The sequence below is a fragment of the Muntiacus reevesi genome, chromosome 4 (assembly GCF_963930625.1).
Source record: "Muntiacus reevesi chromosome 4, mMunRee1.1, whole genome shotgun sequence".
NCBI classification, from domain to species: Eukaryota; Metazoa; Chordata; class Mammalia; order Artiodactyla; family Cervidae; genus Muntiacus; species Muntiacus reevesi.
In genome coordinates, this window is record NC_089252.1 from 19390688 (window position 1) to 19411917 (window position 21230).

The window sequence follows — 21230 nt, forward strand, 5'->3', positions numbered from 1 at the left end:
GCTAGTAGCTATATAACATCCGGCTAAAGACTAGCAGGGGGCACTCTTTCTGCCCCCTTCTCATGTCTATGTCAGAAGTTTCCTCTATCTCTTTTACACTTTAATAAAACTTTATTACACAAAAGCACTGAGTGATCAAATGTCGTCACTGGCCCCAGACTGAATTCTTCCTCTGCGGAGTCCAAGAATCCCGGCGACCTTCACAGCTCAGCAACAACCTTTCAACAGGATGAGATGGTTGTAAGGCATCACTGACTCAATGGACATGAGTTTGAGCAAATTCCAGGAGATAGTGAAGGACAAGGAAGCCTAGCGTGCTACAATTCATGGGGTCGCAAAGAGTCAGACATGACTTAGCAACTGAACAAAATCAAATAACAAGTGTTGGAAGGATGCGGGGAAAAAAAAGAACCTTCATAAACTGTTAGTGGAAACATAAATTGGTAAAGCCACTATGGAAGACAGTATGGAGATTCTTCATGTATGATCCAAGTAGTCCACTTCTGCCTATTTATCCAAAGAACATGATAACACAAATTCAAAAAGATACCTACACCCTTAGGTTCATTTCAGCATTATTTACAATAGCCAAGATATGGAAACAACCTAGTATCCATTAACAAATGACTAGATAAAGAAAATATGAAATATATATATAGATAGATAGACAGATATATCCTAAGTGAAATAAATCAGATAGGGAAAGGAAAATACCATGTGATGTTACTTATATGTGGAACATAAAAAACCAATAAAGAACAAAATAAATGAACAAACCAAACTAAACAAAAAACAGACATGTAGATATAGAGAATAAGAGTACCGGTTCCTGGAGAGGAAGGGTAAAACAGGCAAAGGGGATCAACTATACGGTGATGAATGGAAAATAAACTTTTGGTGATGAGCACACTGTAACATATACAGAAGTAGAAGTATAATGTTGCAAATATAAGACATACAATGCTACAAATCAGTATTAGTTCAATAAAAAATAAAATATGAAGTAAAATATATATCTTTATATATTTTCAATATAACTTGAAAAAGAATCATAATAGCATTTGCCTTGGTATAAAAAGAGGTTCATTAAAATTCACAGAATGCTTGAAATGATAACATTTTTAAATGTGTGAGGGAATAAAGAATAAAATAATCATATATATCTTCATATTCATTTGTACATTATAAAATTTTTCAGAGCGAGAAAATATTTTTGTAGACTTTAAATTTTTATAGAATTTTCATAGTCTTGATCACCTTTTTTGGAAAACAGTTCAGATGTTATTAACATGTTAAACATGATAAAATTCAGACTTGCAGAGGTTAGTTTATCCAAGGTCATATATCTAGTTTAAAGGCAAAAAATGAAGTCATGATTTCATGATTTTGGTGTTCTTTCCAAAATACTAGTGTTTTTGTTATGTCACATACTGAGATAACTCATATTTGAGACATCCAATTTCTAATTAACTAGATAGAAGTTTACAAAAGCATTTTTCACATAGATTTTTCACTTAAAAAGCCATCTCAGACTACTGCATAATACTATGTTAAGAAGATACTTATAAAGGCTGTGCTATCTCTAAATGATTACACCTACCATCACACTAAAACTTCCTCTTGTTCCCTTTGCCTCCAGAGTGTTAAACTACTCCCTGCGCTTTCAGTCTGGAACACTGATGCCTTGGGGTTATTATGTGAGACAGAGGTAGATATTTGGCAGCTTTTCCTGGCACTCAACTAATAACTGTTCACTTCTATCAGCATATTGCTAGGCTCTCTTCTCAACTGTCAAACTTTCTCTAGTGCAAATTTCTCATTAGGATAATTCCTATTATTTCCTTCTAACCTTCTTTTCTACTGGTTTCATTTCTTTCTTATATTCTCCTCTTCTTATTGCCATTTTTCCTGTGTTTAATGGCCTTTGTGTAGATTAAGGTCTTTTAAAGGGATGGCCAAAAAATGACACACACATTATAACTACTATTTGAAAAATTGACCAACTAGAACACCAACTGGAAGATAAATCAGTATTATCTTTAGATATTTGCATTTTCTAGGTCATATTTATTTAGAAATTCAAGGACTGTGTAAGACTTCTGATAGAAAGGATTCTTTCTCCATTTTTCACCAGCCTGAGCATTCAGGAAAACAGCTGAATAGCCTGGGATTTCTCTATTAACAAAACATAATGAAATCAGGAGAAGCTGACAATCCGTACCATCTTATCTATTAGGAGATTGATTTCAGATATTCAGTTAATTTTTTTTTTCATTGCATGACTATACTGTAACTATATTTACTACATCTGAACAATTAAAGTGCTGGAAATGTAAAATCTTGGACATAACAATAAAACTAAAAATGGAAATGCTATTATGTAAGTCTCTACCGGAGGTGAGAATAGTACCATCTGAATCATTTAATCATTTAACTATTCGAAAGTGAAGGCCACACTGAGGTTAAGAACACTAAGAAAGACAATTTGCTATTGGTGAATAATAAAGCCATTCATCATATTCTTCAAATCTAAAGCAATTACAAGCTGTGGTATGGCAAATGGATTTAGCTGAAGAGATTACGTCAGAACAGTCCTTTAAAGAAGATGAGTAATGTAAAAGGCGAAAGGAAATAATGAACTCTCCCCAACAATAATTATTATGCAATTGATTTATAGAAAGCCTATTTCTTCATGCAAGAACTGGTGAAACTTCCCAAAGTAATTTTAAATTATGCCAAACAGATTTAGTACAGTTTATCCAGTATAGAACTAATACACAAAAAAAATTAAACAGAAATGTAGAAAATCAGTATTTTTGAATTTCAGTCTGCTTAGCTTATTTACACATGAGCATCAAAAACAAGTGATTACTTCAGGCACTCAGGCTCTTTAGAAGCCCCAAGGCACATCTATCTGAACCCCAGTGTCACCCACACAAAGCAACACAGAAATTGCTCTATGGAGGGGCTCAGGCTTCATACCTAGAGGCTTCAGCAAGTCAAAGAAACCAAAACACTATACAAACCAAACCTGGAAAGTAAAGCTGTTTTGATTATAAAATAGTACACCACAGACGTTAAAAGGATCTCAAACAGTAAGGTAAAAAATTCTTTAAAAGCAAATCTCATTAAAAACTACAAAATAATATTTTAAAAATTACTGTTCAAAGTGCATTAATATCCAACCAGGAGATTAAAAATAAGAGAAAATTTTCAGAGAATGATATCTGAAAACATACCAATTATTTAGAAATTGAGTGTACCCTTCTACAGATAAGCCAAAAGGGTTTTTTTGATATATACACAGAATAAAAATACCAAAGAACTAGTTATGTCTGACTCTCTGCAACCCCATGGACTGTAGTCTGCCTGGCAGCCATTCCATGGAATTCTCCAGGCAAGAATACTGGTGTAGGCTGCCATTCCCTTCTCCAGAGGATCTTCCCGACCAAGAGACTGGACCCGGGTCTGCCGCATTCCAGGCAGATTCTTTACCATCTTAGCCACTAGGGAAGCCCCCAAAATAAGAGAAAATTACCAGAGAACGACATCTGAAAACATACTAATTATTTAGAAATTTAGTGTACCCTTCAACGGTACACCAAAAGGATTTTTCAACATATACATAGAATAAAAATATTGAAGAACTAAGGACATATTAAATACTATCTAAATCTGCTCAGGCTGCCACGACAAAATATCACAGACTGGGTGAAATTTATTTTCTCACCATTCTAAAGGCTAGAAAATACAATCAAGGTCCCATAGAATTTGGTTTCTGGTGACAGCTCCCTTCTGGTTTTCAGATGGCCACTGTGTCCTCACACGTGGGGGATGGGAAGAAGGGAGGGAGAAAGATCCCCTTCTCTTCTTATAAGGTTAGAGTCCTACTGGATTACAGCCCCATTCATATAGACATCATTTAACCTTAGTGAAGTATTAGTAACTCAGCGGTGTTAGACTCTTTGCAAGTCCACGGACTATAACTCACCAAGCTCCTCTGTCCATGGAATTCTTCAGCCAAGAATACTAGAGAGGCTCACCACACCCTCCTCCAGGGGATCATCCCGAATCGAGGATGAAACCTTGGTTTCCTGCATTGCAGGCTGATTCTTTACCATCTGAGCCACCAGAGAAGCCCTTACTCACCCCCTAAAAACCCGTCTCCAGATGGCTACATCAGGGGGTTAGGGCTTCAACACATGTATTTTCAGAGGGACACAAATCAGTCCATAGCAAATACAAAAATATCAAATACAAACATACATAAACAAATAAACCTTGCTAAGCCCAAAATAGAGGGCAAGTGGCTGAAAAGTATAATCTCATATTTCAGTACTCCAAAGCACATAAGCTTAATAGTTAGATAAATTTATCAAGATTTCTTTAAGACTTGTTTCATTTTCACAGAAAGAAAAACTAAAAATCAGAAAAGGTACTATGAGAAGGAAAGCAGATCTTAATCATGTCCTAGCACATTTGTTTCAACATATAAATATACTTCATATTCTTTTCCAGCCTTAAAACAAACCAAAAAACATTTTTTCAAATATAGATCCCCTTTGGCTAGACAGTATCTTCTTTTCTTCAAAGCCTTCGCTTTCTCTACTACTCAAGTCTAAAGCAACTGCAAATTATTCTTCTAAAATTAAATTGAAATGCTCTTGCACTCAGCGACTGCAGTAGAGTCAGAAAGGGATAAAGTAGCTGGCCCAAGACTGACGTCAACTTTCTTATTCAAAATCCAGCACTGCTGAAAGTACACCACAGATGCCCAAGAAGCTAGCTATAAGATGCATAAGTTAGGGCTGTTGGCATAGGTATGAACAGTTAAAGAGTTCTAAGAGTCAAATACTGCTAAAAATTTTTCATAAAAAAAGTCCTAAAATCTTAAAGAAAACTAGCAAAAGGAACAATGACAAAGAAATACACACAAACTGCAGTAAGCGGAGGAAAAAAAATAAAACAACAGTGAGTTTTTCCTATCTAGTATGTAGATGCCACACAAGTCATAAAAGTGAAGGTAACATATATTACATGGCATCAGAAACAGAGGGCTTTAATGTCAAAATTAAGAATACATATTTGATACTTTAGGCCATAAGAAGCCAAGGCAAGTTATTAAAAAGCCAAGTGATGTAATAAAAATAGTCCTTAAGAAAGATTAACCTGGCAACAGTGAGGAAATGAAGTCAATCAAAGGACAGCAGAAGATAATGGAGATGGGCAAAAGGATACTACACAAGAATGCAGTGATGTGTCAGTGAAAACAGCAAAAGACAATCACACCTTCTTTATCCACATATACAATGTAATATTACTCAGCTATAAAAAGAACAAAATAATGTCAGTTGCACCATCATGGATGAACCTAGAAATCCTCATTCTGTGTAAAGTCAAACAAATATCATGGTATTGCTTATATGCGGAATCTTAAAAAAAAAAAAAAAAAGGCTAGAAATGAACTTATCTACAAAACAAAAATAGAGTTACAGATGTAAAAAAATAAACCTATGGTTACAGGGTGGGGTTGGGGGACGGGGTAGGGATAGACTGGAAGGTTGGCATAGACATATACACACTGCTATATACAGACAACTGGGACTTCCCTGGTGGTCCAGTGGTTAAGAATCTGCCTTGCAACACAGGGGATGCAGCCTCAATTTCCGGTCAGCGAGCTAGAACCCCACATGCTGCAGAGCGACTGAGCCCTTGCACTAAAACTGCTGAGCCAGTGTGCTCTAGAGCCCACGTGCCTCACCTGGAGAGCCTTTGCGTTGCAACTGCTCTGCCCGTGCACCACAGCTAGAGTCCGTGCATCTGCAACAAAGACCCCACATGATGCAACGGATACCCCACCTGCCACAATCAAGACCTGATGCAGCCAAATAAATTTATATCTAAAAAACAGGTAACTACTAAGGAGCTATTGTATAGCACAGGGAACTCAACTCAATACTCTATAATGGCCTAGATAGGAAAAGAAGCTAAAAAACAGTGGGTAACAGATTTGATTTGTTACATACCTGAAACTAACACAATACTGCATATCAATTCTACCCTAACAATTTTTTTTAAAGACAGTGGGTTAAGAGTAATATTTCAGAGGAAAAATGATAAAGACTTGGTGACTGAATAGAAAAGCCAAAATACAAGTGAATCTCAGGAACATCCCACATATCTGGATTTCTGAATAATTAGGTTACACTCTAGTAAGTACTCCGCCAAGCACCCCCCGCCTGCCGCCATTTTTTTTTTAAACCAACTTTGGAAAAAAAGCACTGTAAAATATATTACAATTTTTGCTTGTTTGTTGTTGTTTCTTTTTATTTTTTTTCATTTATTTTTATTAGTTGGAGGCTAATTACTTTACAATATTGTAGTGGTTTTTGCCATATATTGACATAAATCAGCCATGGATTTACATGTGTTCCCCATCCCAACCCCCTCTCCTGCCTCTCTCCCCATCCCATCCCTCTTATATTACAATTTTTTAAATAAAATTTTGCTTTAACTATAAACCAGGCTAGAAAAGTAAGGCTTATTGTTATCTGCATTGTTCACAGCTGCAGAAATAATTTGATGTAAAGATATTTCCTGTCATTAAGATTTCACTCTTAACCCTACAATGGGCTGTATCTTTATCTGTAAAAAAAAGGAAAAGAGCATCAGATTCACCTATCTTAACCAGGTTATTGTGAAGATTAAAAAGTATAAGTTTCAGTGCTCTGTAAATAGAAAAGTCAAAGTGAAGTCACTCAGTTGTGTCCAATTCTTTCGACCCCATGGACTGTAGCCTGCCAGGCTTCTCTGTCCATGGGATTTTCCAGGCAAGAGTACTGGAGTGGGATGCCATTTCCTTCTCCAGGGGATCTTCCCAACCCAGGGATCAAACCCAGGTCTCCCACATTGCAGGCAGATCCTTTACCCTCTATGGGCTTCCACCAAGGAAGCCCATACACAAATGTAAAACATCTTACTAATAGAAGTACTAGACGTACATAAAAAAGGTAATGTGATAAAAACAATTTGCCATTATTTTGATGCCTCAGAATCAGGCATCAAATTCGTAACAGAATTAAGAATGTTAAGCAGTGTGCTGCATTTCATACAGGATGGTCTTGAGATACATCTAGGTGGGGAGAAGTTCTAGATTGCTGTACACTTTCAGTTTTTATATGGTTTTTAATAGTTTTAATAGCTAACTCTGTCAGCTTCAATATCCTCACTGTAGCTTCTTTCCCTACTTCTAATTTTCTGCTTTTAATGGACTTACAAAGTAGATCCCAGACAATGAGTTTAATATTATACATGTGATAGCCTCAAGAATTTTCATGTGAGAAAAGTGCATTATTTAGGGGATCAGAGCAGGTAAGGAGTACTTCTTTTTACTTTCATCTTGGATGAGTCCAGAAAAGTAATGTGTCACTACAGAGCAGTATAGTATAGTAGTGTAGTATAGTAGTATAACAGAGTAACTTAAACTCTAAAGGCTTACTGAAATGAAGTACATGGATAAAATTTTATATAGTTTTTTACTTTCTGCAAACATTTATCATCAATTTCTCCCTTCAGTTAGCATTAATATCCAAGTATTTTTAAGAGAACAAAATAATATTCAAGAACAGCTCAGGCAACAATAATACTAGTAATAACTAGTTCTTTCCTTAAGCATGTTTATTTCTTCTTAATACAATGGTAAAGGGTTATTTAATCTGTTATTATGATTTACAATGACAATATTACCCTGATAATATACAATAATAATGGTCCAAAACCTGCTAACGTTATACAGCACCACAGAGCAAATAAAACAGCCCCCGAAAGTACAACTTACACAGTATTAGAGATAGTTATTAGATTAGTAAAGCAATACTGTCTAGGGCTTGCTAAATGGAATTAACTGACTTTATCCAAGTACGCCAAATATATCCTATCACCATAATTCAATTTGTAAACATAAAAAACAAAACAAAACAATATTTATTCAAAAGGCCAAGATTCATCAAAGCTTATGATAAGGTGTCCGGCAACACACTTTGCTATATTCATATGCCACAACCACACTGCCAGGCACCAAAATACCCTCTCCTCTGCCTATAGGCATGTTCACTAAGTTTACATTTTTAATTCTCCCCAAACTGTTTCTAAGACTGGAGAAACTCCTGCCTTTTCTTATGAAGGACCAGAAATTTTAATTAGAAAAAGAAGACTAATGCTTTCTTTTGAAGTTCATTTCCTTTCTCATGAAACTTATTTCCATTTATGATCCTACCTACTCAAGACCACTGCACCAGATCTGTGATAGAATTTCCTACCGTATGGTTGTTATTCTCGGCAAAAGTCTATCAGATCGTGGTAGTCTGGCTCACGTAGCAGAGATGCACACAGTTAAATAGAAAGCTTTGAATACCTCTGAAATATTACTGCTATTCAAATAAATGATTTCTTTTTATAAAATTAGATGAAATTCTTGTGAGTTTTCTCTAGTCTAATTTCAGCACAGATATACTAAGATCTTTGGCTCATTCTAAAATATTCCTCAAAAAGGCTAAGATTGGTTCCTTTAAAATTCTTTCTTCCCAGAGCAAGGTTTTTAATATGACCTCTGATATAGTGGGCTCAAGGATCTAAGCTCTAAGTACCTCTAAATCTCTTCAATTGACTAAGTCTCAGTCAGAGAGATAATGGAACAGATCAAAAAGAAAAAAAAACAAACACTCCTGTCAGTCTGGTTTCTGGGAGAGGGAAGTAAAACCTGATTTGCCCTTGATAAGCACCCAACTGGTATAAATGAGACAGAAAGATTTCCTCCTTCATAGAAACAGAAGACAAAGTACATCGATTTCACTCTCCTGAAAAACCAAAAGAGTTAGTCGCTCAGTTGTGTCTGAGTCTCTGTGACCCCACAGACTAGCCCACAAGGCTCCTCTGTCCATGGATGTGGAATTCTTCAGGCAAAGATACTACAGTGGGTAGCCGTTACCTTCTCCAGGGGATCTTCATGACCCAGGAACTGAACACAGGTCTCCTGAACTGCAGGCAGACTGCTTACTCTATGAGCCACCAGGGAAGTCCTTTCACTCTCCTACTGGGCCTCTAAGCAGCCTAAGCATCTGCTTAACCTAATGAAAACCATCAAAAACCAACTGAAGAAAGGAAGAGTTGAAAAACAAAGGAGCTAGTCAACTCACTCCTCATCTAAATTAATCATAGTAATAAGGAAAATTGCTATCTTTGTTTCAGTATTCCAAAGTAAGAAACACTGCTAGATTCTTTACACACATAAAGAACCTACCAAATTTTAACAACCCTGCAAAAAAAGGCATTATTAGCTATCCATATATTATAGATGAAAAAACAGTCAGAAAAGTTCAGTAGCTTTCCCAAGGTCAGACAGCTCATCAGTACTAAAACAATTTTGACTCTAAAGTCCATTGTGCTTTCTTGTCTGTCACTTCCCTTGCTCTGTCAGTTAAAAGAGGGAAGTCAGCAAACATCAGCCTTTACTTTCTTTCTGTAAGCTTTTGATACCATCCTGACCTGAGACATATATTCTGGAATTACAATCAGCTCAAATATTAATCAACATTTATAATGGCTACATCCTCTGTGTCTTACACTATTACATGCTAACATGTTTCAGAATTATTCCTGTTGGACAAATAATTCTGTCCCTTTCAGATTTACCTCCCCATTCATACACATTTAGTTAGGGAAAAATCTCCTAGGTTCATCAGATTGCTAGACTTTGTAAATGACATATTCATTTACATAGCTAATTTCTCAGGAAACAAGTTTTCTTTGTTCAAAGACTGAAAACTACTAAGAGTATTTATGTTTTAGTAATAAATTCTCTAATTAGCATAAGAACAAATCCTTCAAAAGCTTGATCCAAATGAAAACATGTAAAATAGCATCACTCTTTTCTACTAAGGGACTGGTCTGGGTTCATATAATCAATAAATCCTATTATTAGGAGTTTTACAACAAAAGAACCCCATAAATTAGGATAACACATCATTAAAATGCCAAAAATCAGAATCCATATAGTTCCTCATGCAGAAAAAGGTTTTAAAATAATTTGAAATTATCTCATTTCATGTATGGGAATCTGAATCATTCATGTATGATAAGTAAATCTATCTGTAGTTAAAATTATATTGTTTTAAATTATATCCTTGTTTTATGTTTCTAAGTTTTACAGAGTTTTATGTACAGTAAAATCACCTATATTAACCTTTGACAGGTTTATACTGGTAAAGGAGATTCATACCTGAGAAATCTACTTGGGAAAAAAGACATGGATCTCACTGGTTTTTAATCATATCTTCCTTTCTCTTTTCTTTGACAAGATCCACAAATACCACTTATCTTTAGGTGATTCAAAAAAATCTTAAACCAATTACACTAAACTATTTTAATTTTTGAACATGGTCTAACATTTACTCTAATCTTCACTAACAATAATAATACTCAAGTCAAATCTTTTTATCAAAAAGATCAATCAATCTTTATCAATCTTTTATCAAAATAGGTCTAATATGACTCATGTCTAAGTCTTTGACTGTATTTTCCTTTACTTTTTAATCTTACAATTTAGATCGGAGTAAGCAAACTTTTCTGTAAAGGGTTAGATAGTAAATATGTCAGGCCACAAGATCTTTATTGCAACTGCACCACTTGCAGCTGCAGTGGAAGCACGGCCAAGGAAGATATATAAATGAATGTGTGTGGCTGCACTTAGCTGGCACCTGACAGATTTGGCCCATGGCAGTGGGTTGACCTATGTGCTATGACAAAAAGGAAATACTGTGTCACTACAATCACCTGAGGGTATCTTAATATGCAGCCTGAAAGAAGATATTATTCTGTCCATAATCATGCTGAATGTAGACTACTTCGATATTACAAACAATTAATCTTGACCCAGAGAGTGCTAATTGTAATAGTTCACCAAAGTTAAACTGTGCTTTACCATATAGCCACACATTTTTTTTTTGTTAGGCTAGCACCAGATAAACAAGGTCCCATTCTAACTGTAGCCAGGCTTTCGAACTTGTCTGTGATCTCTTTCATCTCTCATCTTATTTCTCAGTCCAATTCCACTGGACACAATACTTTTTTTTTCCTCCCAGGAAGATCAAGGTATCACCACCTCCTCCGTATATGAAAAGTGATTTCAATCTCCCCTACTTTTGCTACCAGAGTTGAAGGCTGACTTCATTTCCAACCCCCTTCCCTGCTGCCTCCCACTGTATAAAGTGGACAAGCTGAATGCTCACTTTCTCAGCCTCCCCTGCAGATTAGCATGCCCACATGATAAAGTTCAGGACAACAAATATCTCATGAAAGACTTCTGGGTGGCAGTGTAGGGGGAAATGCCCTGACAAAGACTGCATGTGTTCTAAAAATGAACAGGGAGTCACAACTACCAGAACGGCTTCCTTCCTCTTTTTTTCTGCCTTAATGCAGACATAATAACTGAAATTGGAGCAACCATCTTGCAACCTGGAATCCCACAATCATGTGAAGAAACTAAGAGAACTCTATAGACCCATCACTGAAAACTTTAAGCCACTACAGCAATGCCAGTGGCCACTTATCTTCAGAACTGTTATGTGCAAAGTAACAGACCTATAAAGCGAGCTTCCGTTACACATAAAAGCACTCCTGGTCTACCTTTTCTTGAATGTGCTAGGGTCCTGAGTCACTACTCCTTTTGCAGAGTGAAAGATTAACACTGGCTGAGCACAGTTGTAAATTCTGACTAACCATTGCTGTTTCAATCAAGAGAAAAAAGCATCAAGATGAAAATCACCAACGGGGGACTGCCTGAGAGTTGACAACCCGGGCCGACAGAGTCAATGAAAGCAAAGAAAAGCGAAGGCTCAAGATCACCCAAGTGCCAAAGAACAAATATAACTGGAAAAGTACTCCTTTGAACTGGGGGGGCCCATAAAACTAACAAATGTCCTACTCCACAAATCAAATTGGAGAATTCTGATTATATTAATCTGCAATCACACATTCCCACTGTTTGAAAAATGCAACTTCAGATCTCAATTTTAATAGTTACTTTTTGTGCATTTTTACCCAGTGAATTAATTTATCTTCATGCTTCTCTTTGCCTTGTTTTCACAAAGGTATATAGTTACTGTCAATATGTGATCATTTTTGACACTCAAAGAATCTTCAAAATAATTATTAAAATCACATAAATTATGATACTGACAATAAGAACAATGGTTCCTTCAGGAATTCACATACCCTGGCAGATCCAGGATCCTAACTTTAGGGACAATCACTTCTCTTTTTTGACAATTGCCAGTGCAAAAACACCCAAAGATAAGCAATTGTACCCAGTCAAAACAATTTCAGCAATATACTTCTTTCATCTTATATATCCCTTAAAATACAATCCTTAAGATAAAACTTCAGTTTTTACTTTATTTTCTTACAAATAACACAATCATACGTATTTACACTCACACACCCCTCTAATTCTACACCCAATAGTTTCTCTTCTATGAAAACAGTTTGGTGGTATTATGCTGCAGTATAAATATCTACCAATTACAACATCTGTAACCTACAACGGATTTTTTTTTAACGATACTAGAGTAGAATGCCTTAGAACTGTCAAAGCTTTAGCCAGGAAGAGTACCAAAGACAAAGATGTTTTGGGCTCAGTTACAGTAGTGGACCAGAATTTAATAAAGTTCCAGCACTACATGTTAATGCCCAGGTTCCTGACTGTCTCTCTGAGTTGACAAATGCATGCTCCACCGTATAGCAGCAGGGGAACAGCTGGGCAGCTGCATCAAGCACAAAGGGAGCCTCACCACATGCTGCCAAGTGCGTTCTGATTACCGCGAAATGGCAGCCCATGCAGATTTACACTCGGTTATAAATTAGCACAATTATTTCTCTGGAGTTTATGTTTTCTTCATGAAAGAGTCAAACTTTCTGAATGTTAAAAAAGAGGACTTTCAAAAAGGATATCTTCCCTTTCTTTGATGATCAATTCATTCTGTTCTTCCAACTGCCTGATCTTCTTCTCAAATGATTCCTGCTCAGCTTTGAGTCTTTCTTCTGTCACTTCCTTTTCCTCACTTACTCTGAAAGAAATGTAAATGAAAAGAAAATGCCCGTGAGAATAAAACAAAATATGTGCCGACAGCTGTGGTTTACCAAAACTAGATTTCTTCCAGAAGTGTGCTGGTTTTTTCGGGGATACTTTATGTCTTTAAAATTTCTTCTCAAATTAACCTTTCAGAAGGGAATCTTCCAAACCTTTGTAATAAAATGTGTATGTGATTTTTACATTAAGAATTTTTGCAATAGTCAGAACTGTCTTAAATATAGAAAGTCCTATACTTTATGGTTTCCCAATTATGATCCAGGACAGAAAAATATTTAATACAAAGATTCCATCTCTTCATTATCAAATAGGCACAATTTATATTGATTTAGATTTTTTCCATACTTCTATTTAAATCCTAACAATAAAATAAACAACATATATATCACTTAAATATTTCACTAAATATGCATGGGCAATTTTACTTTTTCCTGGTACTATATTCTGTAATCCTCAGTAGCATATAAATGACTGGACTGGAATTTTTAAGTGGAATTAAGATAAAAAAGGTCTGCACATTTATTCTTAGTTCAAAAAGGATTATGAAGTTAATAACACTGACCAAAAATATGTATCTTTAATGCTTAACTCTGAAAAGCATCCCAACCAAAAAAAAAAGAAACCTAAACAACAACAACATTAAAACTTACCTTAACAGAGGACAACCTTAATTTTCATGTTACTCTATGAATAGAAATGTTGGTTCTGAATTTATGTTACTGGTGATTAATTCTCCATAAACAGTACAATACATTTTACCCTATAAGATTACACTGGGATATGGGTAAGTGAAATCCACAGGGAACCCAAATCATTTCTCTGAGCATCTAAGTTTATCTCTTCCCTCACCTGTGTTCTACCAGAACAGCTTCTGAATAACATGGACCCCACAGCCTCTCCTTTGTGGCTAGATGGCGATAAGATCAGTGAGATAACAGAAGGAAAATTAAAATTCTGAATGTTCAAGAGTTGACTGCATCTTTGAATTCATTTGTGTGAAAGTGCATGGCATATAATGTTTAAAAAAAATAGATTTATTTTCTCTTGCTTATCAAGACATTCAAATCATTTTCCCAACTCCTATCATTTACATGTAGCATACTACTAGGCTCATGAATGGGACTCAGGACCTTCTTTCTAAGAGGATAATCTCTAGTACTGATACAATTACAAGGAATCCAGAAAACTAAACAAAGAACAAATACATATATACATAGAGGATTTATACTCTGGTTTCAGGTTATCCTGCCTCTCTTGTTGCCATCTTTTTACAATGCCTTCCCTTTTCCTGTCAGTATTCTCAACCACATTTGCACTAACATGTTTCACAGTAATTTTCCACTGCCTCTAAGTTTTTTCTAAAACTGTCAAACATTTGAACCATTAATTAATTCTACCATCCAAATCACTCCTCTTCAATCTATCAACCAGTTCCTGAAATACCTTTGTAGGAAACTGTTCCAGATCAAATACATTCCCAAACTGTAAATCAGAAAACCACATATATATAGTGACTGTGGCAAAGCATGCTTATTTCTCTGAGCATCAATATTCCTACTTGTAAGCAAAAAAGGCTAGACTAGACAATTTTAAAAATTCTTTCAAAAAAAAATTCTTTCCAACTTAAGTTCTATAATTTCTTTCACTATACTATAAATATACTGAAACTATATATGTCCTTTACAAACATGGAGGGCATTTGCAAGAAATAAAAAAGAAGTCATCAAACGTTTGGTTGGGTACAAGGCATATAACACTGTAATCTATGCAAAAGCCATAGTCAAAGGCTGAAAGAAGCAGTGTCAAAGGATAAGAGACATTCTAAACTGTAAAAATGCAAAATTTAGCATGAGGTTAATATAAAACAAAACAAGTAATGAATCTGTAGAATTATGCATAAAATAAAGATGAAATAGGTACTGCTACATACTGTAAGCAGAGAATAAACAAACACTTTCGAGGTAAGAAAATATGTGGACAAATCTCTCCCTTTAGATTGGTAAGATCTTGAAGATAAGGCTGAGGAGGAAAATCCATAAGCAGGTAAGAGAACATTTATTTTCATTTGCTTATTAAAAAATATTAGCCAAATACCTAATATAGGAAAAAATAATCATAGTAACTTTACCCAGTTATGAGATATCCAAAAGGAACCTCACAATGGCCCACTGTCATTTCAATCCCATTCATAAAAGTCAAAGAAATATGAGGAATGACCACAGATTTGTTTCTTCAAGAAAGCAAGGCTTCTAAGGTCATAAAAATAGTAAAAAAAAAAAAAAAAAAAGAAAGAAAGAAAGAAAAGAAAAGAAAGAAAAAAGTCCACTATCGCATTGACCTAACATCAAAGTAAATTCATAAAATATGTCTAGAGCCTGCTAGGTCAGAACATCTACCTCAACATTTACTTACTCCCTTTGCTGAATGTAAAGAAAATCCATGAAAACTATAGGGATCACTAAGGGCAAAAAATGATTGTACATATATTTCATAATGCCAGTGGCTATGATGAGGTTTCCCCAAAACTTAAAATACTCTATCTAGAAAAACCACTCTTTTCTAAATTTAGTTTCCAGAGATGTTTGAAAATATTGTTGCTACACTATTCAAACAGAGCTTTTAAAAAAATAAAAATAAAATCTTTTCTTTTATGCACTATGATCAGACTACCCATTAGAGATTATTATGTTCTGGAAGGCTATAAAATTAACAAGCTGTGTTAAGCACAAAAGCCAACACTTCTATAGGCCTATCTAAAGATGTGCATGGCTTCTCTGTGGCCTATTAGCATAGTTAATAAGAGCAATTATATTAATACAGTCTTAAATGCTGAGGGCTTGCCAATAAAACAAACTCAAGATTTTACATCCACTCTAGAATATGTCCTCCCGTTTAATTTATGTTCAATATTTCCCATGAGGTGTATACATGAGAAATTATCCAGTATCATGACCTACATTTTTTATCAAAGCATTCTCAGACCACAAAGTAACATAAAAATACCTAATCTTCTATCTAAGTTAGAGTATAGCAATAAGCTAGTTAACAAAACAAGAATCTAAATACACACAACAAAGGGAAATATTTGACTAATAGGGATAGAAAAGTTAAAAACTCTGGACAAGAGGATATTCCCAGTGCTGGTTTGTTAATTATTCACAAGAAGGACAATAGTCTGTACATAAAGTAAGAAATCACCATTTCAACATTTGTTTAATGTCCCAGAATATTTCTCAATAACGTCCACAAATTGTACTTTTTTTATCTAACAAGAACAGAGAAGTCATACACTTAAAGAGTTCCATGGCTGGGCGGAAAACCATGCGAAAAGGCCTGAATTTCTTTGAAGTCTTATGTTTTAGCTTAAACATCCCTAAATATTTTTTTTATTTTACTCAATGAAACAATCTTTTCTGTTTTAATATAAAAAATTTCCCCATGTTCATCTATTCTTTACTTTTTAGTAAAACTAATGTTCAAGAAAGAGGTTTACTTTATGGTTTTATATACCCCCAGTATCTTCCAGGTACTCCAGGAAAAGGTACTTTCACACTAATATGAAAGACAAGGTGAAGGCAGTAAAGTTTCTAACCCAAAGAGAACTGGTTAAGGCTCACACAATGGTCAATCAAATAAATTTCTTTCCCAGATTGATATCTCACATTTCAAAGCAGAGAATGCTGGTTACATTTCATAAATTCTCAGTATTAACTTAGTGGGTAAAATTTAGAGATGAGAAATCCTAGATTTCACAGGATACCTAGCAGAGAAAGGGATATATTGTTTTTGAGCAAATGTAAATGCATGGTGAAAAAGAAGGGCTTCCATCACTAAATACATACTTATACACATACATACACATACACACATGTATATAAAAGACTGCACTTTTCTCCTATGATCACAAACAAGTCAAGAAATGTCTGCTCCTACTACTTCAATTCTACTTTATATTAAGAGATTATAGTCAGTAATTCAGTAGGGAAAAGATATAAAAGGTGTCTAGATTATAAAGGAAAAATTCAAACCATTTCTATTTTACATGACATGATTTTATATACAGAAAATCTAAAATATCCACTTAAAAACTATTAGAGCTAAGAAAGGAGTTCAGTGAGGTTACAGGATAAAAGACTAATACACAAAGTCAATTACATGTTTATACACAGGCAGTAAACAACCTCCCAAAAAACTAAGGAAAAAATTTCTTGAATATCTGCATCAAGAAAAATAAAACACAAAGGAATAAATTCAAGAGAAGAAGGAAGATGTGTCTATTGAAAACTATAAAAATATGGTGAAAAGAAATTAAACACCTATAAAACTGGAAAAACATTCCATGTTCATGACTGGAAGACTTTATATTGTTAAGATGGCAATATTCCCCACATCAGTCTTCAAATTCAACTCAATCTCTATTAAAATCTCAGCAGAATTATCTGCAGAAGTTGACAAACTGATCCAATCCTAAAGCTCATAGAGAAATGAAAGTGACTCAGAATACCTAAAATATTCCTGAAAAAGGAGAAAAACATGGGAATTTCATACTTGCCAATTTTAAAACTTACTTCAAAATTGCAATAATCAAGAGACTGCAGTACTGTCATTAAGAACAGACATATAGATATACAGAACATAAACACTTTTATAGTAAACTGAATTTTCAATCAGAGTACCAAGAAAATCAAAGAGAAAGAATTGTCTTTTAAACATGTAGTATAGGGACAACTTTCTGTACACATGCAAAAAAATAAATCTGGGCCGCTATAACTCAAATCGCTTACAAAAATTAACTCTAAATGAATTAAAGACCAAAATGTGAGAGCAAAAACTATAAACTCATAAGAAAACATAGGCATAAATCTTCATGATCTTGAATTAGGCAATGGTTTCTTTGATATAACACCAAAAACACAAGCAACAACAACAACAACAAAATAAATAAATTGGACTTTATCAGAATTAAAAAACAATGCAAAGAATGGGATCAAAGTTTTGCAAATAATATATCTGATAAAGGACTTTTAAATAGAATAAAGAACACTGAGAAGCCAAAAAGAAGAAGACAACCCAATTTGAAAGGATCTGAATAGATACGTCTCCAAAGAAGATCTACAAATAGGCAAAAAGCACATGGAAAGACGTTCAACACTATCAGGTAAGACGACAGATGAAAATCTTCATAGATTTCTGGTGGAAATGGAAAACAGTGCAGCCACTCTGGAAAATAAGTCTGGCAGTTCTTCAAAAAGTTAAATAAAGAGCTACTATTTCAACCAGCATTCCTAGATATATACCCAAGAGAAACAAAACTTATGTCCACAGAAAAACTTATACATACATGATCACAGCAGCATTACCCATAAAATCAGAAAGTACAAATAACCCAAATGCCATCAACAAATGAATAGATAAGTTAAATGTGGCACTGTCTATGGAATTTAATATTTGGCAATAAATAGAAACGGGGTACCAAAACATGTTGCCACAGGAATAAATCTTGAAGTCATCATGCTAAGTTAAAGAAAGTAGTTTAAAAAGACTATATATTATACATATATTATCTGTATAGCCAAAGTTACGGTTTCTCCAGTAGTCATGTATGGATGTGAGAGTTGGACCATGAAGAAGGCTCAGTACTGAAGAACTGATGTTTTCAAATTGTGGTGTTAGAGATGACTCTTGAGAGTATGTTGGACAGCAAGGAGATCAAACCAGTCAATCCTAGTGGGAATCAACCCTGAATATTCAATGGAAGGACTGATGCTGAAGCTGAAGCTCCAATACTTTGGCCAGCTGATGCAAAGAGCTGCCTCACTGGAAAAAACCCTGATGCTGGGAAACACTGAGGGCAGGAGGAGAACGGGCAACAGAGGATGAGATGGTTGGATGGCATCACCAACTCAATGCACAGGAGTCTGAGCAAACTCAGGGAGATGGTGAAGGACAGGGAGGCCTGCTGTGCCGCAGTTCATGGGGTCACAGAGTTGGAGACAACTTAGCGACTGAACAACAACATATTATATGTATTGTATAATTCCATTTATAAGAAATACCCAGAATAGGCAAATTCACTGAGACAAAAACTCAGTGAGTTCTGTTGTCTAAACAAACCTAGAGTGGCTGTCTAAGGCCAGCAAGGTTGGTAAGAAGTGAGAATGACTGCTAATGGGTATAGGATATAATGGGTACATGGATTCTGATATAATGAGAATGTTATAAAATTGATTTTGGTAATGACTGTACAACTCTGTGAATACACTAAAAAAAAAAAAATAGAAAAAGAAATCAGAGGAATCTAAATTGGGAAGAAGTAACACTAGACGACATGAAAATATATAGAAAATCCGAAAGACATCACCAAAAAAGTACTAGAATGCATCAATGAGTTCAGTAAAGCTGCAGCATACAAAAATAATATTCCAAAATATGTCACATTTCTATACACAAAAAACAATCAGAAAGAGAAAATAAGGAGAAACTCCCATTTACAACTGCATCAAGAGATTTTTAAAAAGCAGGAATAAACCAACCTAAGAGGCAAAATGGGGCTTCCCTGGTGGCTCAGTGGTAAAGAATTCGCCTGCCAAGGCAGGAGACGCGGGTGTGATCCCTGAATCAGGAAGATCCCAGGGATGTGACCTTCCCTGGGAATGGCAACCCATGCCAGTATTCTTGCCTGAGAAATCCCATGGACAGAGGGGCCTGGTGGGCTACAGTCCATGGGGTTACAAAGAGTTGGACAGGACTGAGCAACAAAAACAATAAAATGGTTTCTGTACTCAAAAAACCGTAAAGACACTGATGAGAGAAATTGAGGACAACACAAACAAATGGAAAGATATGCCATGTTCACAGACTGGAAGAATTAATATTGCTAAAATGACTGTACTACCCAAGGCACTTTACAGATTCAATGCAATCCCTATCAAAATATAGAGGGCGTTTTCAAAGAACTAGAACAAGTAACTTAAAAAACTGTAAGGAAACACAAAAGACCTTGAATAGCCAAAACAATCTTGAGAAAGAGGAGGCAACACGCACTCTTACTTCAGACTATACTATTAATACAAAGCTACACTAACCAAAACAGAATGGGGCTCGAAGAAACAAATACACACAGACCAATGCAACAGAATAAAGAGTCGATAAATAAACCTATGCACTTACGGTCAGTTAATCTACAACAGAGGAAGCAAGAATAAACAAAGGATAAAAATCAGTCTCTTCAGTAAATGGATCTAGGAAAACTAGGCAACTACATGCAAAACAAAGAAATTAGAATAATTTCTAACACCATATACAAAAATAAACTCAAAATGGATTAAAGTCCTATATGTAATACTGGAGACCATAAAACTCCTAGAAGAAAATATAGTCACAAACTCTTTGGCATATATCCTAACAATATTTATGGATCTATCCTCTAAAACAAAAGAAACAAAAGCAAAAATAAGCAAATGGGATCTAATTAAACTTACAAGCTTTTGCACAGCAAAGGAAACCATCCACAAAATAAAAAGACAGTTCACTGAATGGGAGAAAATATTTACGAATGATATACCTGATAAGGGGTTAATAATCAAAATATATAAAAAGCTCATACAACATAAAAAAAATGATTAAAAAAAGGGCAGGAGATATGAATAGACATTTTTCCAAAGAAGACATATAGATGGCCAAGAGGCACATAGAAAAGATTCTAAACATTGTTGATTATCAGGGAAATGCAAATTTAAGCCACAGTAAGATATCACACTTTTCAGAATGGCTATCTTCGAAAAGAAAACAAGTAACAAAAGTTATCGAGAAAAGAGAACCTTCATACATGGCGGAAATGTAAATTGGTGTAGTTACTGTGCAAAAACTATAAAGGTTTCTCAAAATACTAAAAACAGAGCTAACATATAACCCAATAAATCCACTCTTAAGTATACATCCGAAAAAAACCAAAAACACCAATTTGAAAAGATACATGCACCTCAGTGTTTAGAAGTGCTATTTACAAATACCAAGATACGGGAGCAACTTAAGCATCCAGAATGCATAAATAAGACATGGTAAATATGTATGAAAAAAGTGAAAG

General features: G+C 35.0%; 1 protein-coding gene across 4 annotated transcripts in view; it reads right to left on the bottom strand.

Moving 5' to 3' along the window:
• The window catches only part of KIAA1328 (KIAA1328 ortholog), a 407099-nt gene that overhangs the window by 334849 nt on the left and 51020 nt on the right, over positions 1-21230 (bottom strand). For all 4 annotated transcript variants that reach the window (XM_065932343.1, XM_065932341.1, XM_065932344.1 and 1 more), the window contains one exon: positions 13006-13121. In XM_065932343.1, coding sequence (XP_065788415.1) covers positions 13006-13121 — 116 coding nt within the window. The remainder of the gene's footprint in view (positions 1-13005; positions 13122-21230) is intronic.